The sequence below is a fragment of the Malus sylvestris genome, chromosome 9, assembly GCF_916048215.2.
Source record: "Malus sylvestris chromosome 9, drMalSylv7.2, whole genome shotgun sequence".
In the NCBI taxonomy this organism is placed as follows: Eukaryota; Viridiplantae; Streptophyta; class Magnoliopsida; order Rosales; family Rosaceae; genus Malus; species Malus sylvestris.
This window is the reverse complement of record NC_062268.1, coordinates 14,701,770-14,706,869: the sequence shown is the minus strand read 5'-3', so window position 1 is coordinate 14,706,869 and position 5,100 is coordinate 14,701,770. Positions and strand designations below refer to the sequence as shown.

The window sequence follows — 5,100 nt, the reverse complement described above, 5'->3', positions numbered from 1 at the left end:
TTGTGGTCAAAATTGAAGGCACAAGCAGCCCCCATTGGTCCCTCCACCTAATCCCCATTGGTTCTTGCCCTGGTTGTAGGTTCTTCTGCACATAAACATGTGAGTAATGGCTAAAGTCGCCCTTGTGAGCACAGGAGGAAAGGTGCTGCAATGATGCTTCTGTTCTGCCATGCTTTTGCTTCCACCTTTAGCAAATGAGAGAACGAGAACAATCACAGCTGCCCCTGCAATAAGGACCCTCCCTTCCCCCAGTACCCTATGGATTTGTCTATTTCTTTGCTGCTAATGGATGAGGCAGGCTGAGGGTCCAGCTTCCGAGGCACATTTTGGGTCTGGAGAGTCCTACAAGCGGCAAAATCTTGTGTGTAACCGTCTCAATATCTCCTCAATATCTCTAATCATGTGAGTGGTCGCATGATGACAGGGAGGAGAGAGAGAGGTAATGAATCAGTTACAACAAAGAGAGGGAGGTAATCAAACAGTGAAAAATTAACGTGATAAGAGAGATAGCGAAGACGAAGGTAGTGAAAAAATGATATAGCTCACGTGATGAGAAAGACAAACGGAATGTGATAATGAAACAGTTAGACCTGACTACCCTACAAACTACGTGACTATGGCACCGCCACATGACGGTCAATTTACCCATCACGATAGAGAGAAACAAGTGGCAGACATGCATGCATTTGTTAAACCATAAAACCTGGACGGTACAACCAATTCCATGCCACTTGCAATAAGCTAATGTCATCTGCGCCAGATACATACATCTTTGAAAAAAACGACATAATGATCTCTCTCTCTCTCTCTCTCTCTCTCTCTCTCCAAAGACCAAGTCAATAATACATTGAACTAAATACCAAGGCTAATAAGCAATGCAAAATCTGAGGGCCTCTTGTAAAATGAAAGACCTGAATAAATTTAAACAAGTACAGATTTATGAGGTTTCAGCATTCCATCATAGCTCACACAATTTCATCAATACAAACATCAAAGTTGAGAAACCACAAGTTCAAGCTCTTTGGAGGTGAAAGTAAACCTAATACCTATACGCACAGGCCTTATGCATGTTCAACAGCCTACACAGTTGCACTCCAACCCGAAACACATCCTGCAAGCACAAGTAAAGGAAACCGACAACTCTTTCTGGAGAAAATGGGAGCGAACACGAGACCAATAATGAAACAATGTAGAAGCTCACAGAGGACTGAAAAACTCACTAACATGTAGCTTTATTTACATAAACTAGAAAGGTGGGGAAAGGTTCATCGCTTAAAAAACTCCCCCAACAATTGCGGGCAGATCATCAAAGCTCCAAAGGTCCATTGGATTACCACCATCCTGAGTTGCGTCACCGTTGAGGAACGCGTCCACTGAAGCATCCCAGCTCTCATCGAGATATGGGGTCTGAAAGTACTTCATCTCAAAAGCTGAGAGCTCATCAGACAGTGTCTTTCCCGAATTATCCTCAGGAGGCTCCAGATCCTGTGAGTTAGGCTTCATCTTCTTTGTTGGGTTAGAATCCTCCAGAAACAGGGAGTTATCACTTTCCTCCATAACAGATGAAATAACGGATGAGATTTCTGGAGTCTTCGAGCCTTGTTCTCCCCAGCCAAAGTCAGAACAATCAAAGGAGTTGCTTCCCTGATCGGAACTGAAATAAAAAGGGGCATTTTCTGATGGAACAGAGGATTTCAGTGCAACATCTTCATTGGCAGGGAAGGTGGACATGTATCGAAAGTTATTCATTGTTGGCTTTTCATCCAGAAAACCCAGAGCACTGTAGTAGTCCTCACTTGAGTCGTTCACAAAATTGAAATTCTGGTTCAGATTAGACTGAGTGCCATTCAAGTTTGTCTTGGCTATCAATTTCTGAGGATTTTCCTTGATGGAACGCTTTGCAGAAGCACAAGGAGTTTCTTCAGGGAAATTAACCTTCGCTTTCTTGCCGCGAATTCTACGTGCCTCGGCATCATACGCCCTTGCAGCTTCTTCTGCAGTGTTGAATGTTCCAAGCCAAACCCGAACCCCTTTCCTTGGGTCTCGGATCTCTGCAGCCCACTTACCCCATGGGCGCTGGCGAATTCCCCTGTACTGGTTCTTCCTTTTTCTCTTTGCGGATTTCTCAGCTTGCCCATCAAACTCCACAGATTTCACAGCGGTAGAACCTTCAAGATTGAAAAGAGAAAAAATATTAAACACAAGCAAAAAGGTGCATCAAGAAAACATCACAAATCTGTTTACATGTAAATTGGATTTTAAAAAATGATGAGCAGCCTTTAAACTATGGTGAGAAAAACTAACAGGAAATTAACATAAACATAAAGCTGAGTTCAATACCACAATAGTCTACGACGAGCTCCATAGTAATCAAGTTTTATAGCATAATAATTTATCAAATAGCAGAAACTCGTAGATGTGATCTCTAAAATATCCGAAAGACACGGAGCGAAAAACTTTGATCTCCATGTCGTTACAAGCATGATCATCACACGAGATAGGTAGCAAATTAAAGAACATATTAAGAAACAAGTAGATGTTAACACAAAAATTATATTGAAGAAAAAAATTATTATTATTGATCAATAAATTCATATTCTCAACTTGCTTAGAAATTTCATTTCGCTCTGGATCTGAGCTTGGTCTTTCATAAATTACAATGAATCCATTATTACCATAGAGAAAACTATCAAAGTTTTATAAACTTTCTATAAAAATTAATTAAAGAACAATGAAAAACTAGATTGATGATTCCAAAATTAATTAAAAATTTAACTGAGGAAACCCATACAATATTAAATCAATCTCGCAAATTCCTCAGATTAAAACAGACAAGAACTTAAGAATTTACCAAGATCTTTCTACCCACTTCAACAAATTCCTCAGATTAAAACACACAAAAACTAAATCAAATCAATATCGCGCGCAGATATAATTAATAAGCAAGATTTTCCTCAGATTAAAACACACAAGAACTAAATCAAATCAATATCGCGCGCAGATATAATTAATAAGCAAGAATTTCCTCAGATTAAAACACACAAGAACTAAATCAAATCAATATCGCGCGCACATATAATTAATAAGCAAGATTAAAACTTTATAATTTATCTAAGAAAAAGTGCTCACCCAGAATATCTATTCAATCTAAAACCACAAAATTTCCAAGTAGATAAAATAAAGCAACAATTACAATTTACAAATAACCATTCTAACTTAAATCCACTCCTTAAATAAATAAATGAAAACAAAGACATGCATATACAGACACAAAATACAACAAAAGGGGAGAAAATAGGAGATTTTTACCACGAGCAAAAGAGGGGTTTCCGGCAGAGAAAGCAGAGACCTTGGAATCAACCATTTCATCGTCCTCGTCCACATCGGACTCGTCCTTGAACTCCTGGAAATCAGCCTCGAAGTCGTCGTCCAAGTCAACGATTTCGGACTTCAGAGGCTTCGAGAGCCGCTTCCCAGAACTGGGTTTTTTGAGATCGGGCCAGAGGTAGTCGGCGGTGAGCCGGCGGGACCGTACCGGCGCTATGAAATCGGAAATAATAGCACCTCCACACATTTTGCTGTTTCACAGCGGACTTGCAGCAGAAAAGGGTATCGGAAAAGGGATTTTTCACAGAAAAAAGTTTGATTCGACTGGTTTTAGTGCTTTGAAAGAGAATCGAGAGAGAGAGAGAGAGAGAGAGAGAGATAGAAAAGCTTTCGTTATTTCGGATGAATGAAATGAGGGGATTAAGGTTTTATATATATTTTTCCTAGCGGGAAATGGCTAAAGACGGTGATGGTTTTACCATTTTGTCCTTGGTTAATTCGGAGATTTGCAGATACTGCTGCTTTTGTTGCCCAGAATGCCCTTCTGTGGTGGTTGAATTTACTGCTTTCTTTGGCCGTCCAAGATAATACAAAAATAAGAAACAAGAGAGGCAGATGAACTATTGAGATTTATGATGAATTGCAGGTTATGAAGGTGAAAAAAATGATCAAAACTAATGGTGTATTATTTGTGCATTGTATGAATGAAAGTATTTTTTGTGCCTGCGTATGCGTTTGTATTAGTCATTGACGCATATTTTTTATCGAAAGCATAATTTCGACATTGTATTAATTAAGGTAATAGGATAAAACAATTTCATAAGAAGTGTTTAATTCGTTCGTAAAGATTGAAAAATGATTTCATTTTATGACATTTACTCACATTCAACTTGTGGTATCTTCAAGTATTTTCAGTCACATTCAACTACATTAACAAATGTACTAGGTAATGATAAATCATGAAAAATAATCATTTATTTTATGACTTGACATCACAAGTTGTAGCTAGTCACTTGTGCGATTATCCTACCGCACATTTTCAAAATGATCTTATCCTAATTACATGAGTTATATGTACATAATTTCTAAATAAACTGAAAGTTTTTATTTATGTCAATAATTCGCACACCATTGTATATGAATTGATAACCCTTATTAGTTACATACCTAAGTCATTGTTTAAAGTTATTCATAAGAGAGTGTAAATGACAGATAATAATATGCACAAAAAGTAGATACAGAGAAATGGAGTGCGTATTCTTTATTTGTTACTTGATATTTAGAGGTAATGAAGGATTAGGGTTGAAACTCTCATAGGTAGTAGGTGTGAGTGTATCTTAACTCTTAAGAATGTACTAATGAGAGCACAAATGATGCTTTCACAGAAAGCTGGGTTGCTAATTCATATTAGTGGTTAGGAAATATTGCAAAATGCAGATATGGATGGTCCGGAACTTGGCAAAAATGTAGAGCTAATTGGCATTAGTTATTGCCACTTTTCACCTTTTTCAGTTTTCTATTGACAAATTAAAATTTGGCCATTAAGAACCTCAGATGATGTCACACCTACCGTGGAATGTGGAGGAATTTGGGCATTTTGTATATAATTTTATTTTATTTTTGAAGAAATTGCAGCAACGATTCATCAACTTTAGTTCAATTGGAACAATAGTCCCTCAACTAAAATTTAAAGATCATTGGTTCATTAACTCATTAAAACATGCAACTATGGTCTTTTTTATCAACTTTGTTAAAACTTCAGTCAAAATGAGT

At 37.7% G+C, this 5,100-nt stretch overlaps 1 protein-coding gene across 2 annotated transcripts; it reads right to left on the bottom strand.

Moving 5' to 3' along the window:
• Window positions 1–895: 895 nt before the first annotated feature.
• On the bottom strand, window positions 896–3,742 carry LOC126582263 (ethylene-responsive transcription factor RAP2-12-like). 2 transcript variants are annotated; one of them, XM_050246335.1, is made up of 3 exons: window positions 3,310–3,742; window positions 1,225–2,168; window positions 896–1,111 (listed from the first exon to the last, which is right to left on the bottom strand). In XM_050246335.1, exons 1-2 carry the CDS (start codon window positions 3,572–3,574, stop codon window positions 1,273–1,275), a joined length of 1,161 nt encoding a protein of 386 aa, XP_050102292.1. In that variant the 5' UTR covers window positions 3,575–3,742; the 3' UTR covers window positions 896–1,111; window positions 1,225–1,272. The 2 variants fall into 2 exon arrangements, with proteins under 2 accessions (XP_050102292.1, XP_050102291.1); XM_050246334.1 differs by having other exon boundaries at window positions 896–2,168.
• Between the last annotated feature and the right edge of the window lie 1,358 nt (window positions 3,743–5,100).

Coding starts and splice junctions, on each gene's coding strand:
- LOC126582263 (XM_050246334.1), bottom strand. CDS start 3,574: ATGTGTGGAGGTGCTATTATTTCCGATTTCATAGCGCCGGTACGGTCC. Junction 2,169..3,309: donor AAACCCCTCTTTTGCTCGTG/GTAAAAATCTCC, acceptor TCAATCTTGAAG/GTTCTACCGCTGTGAAATCT.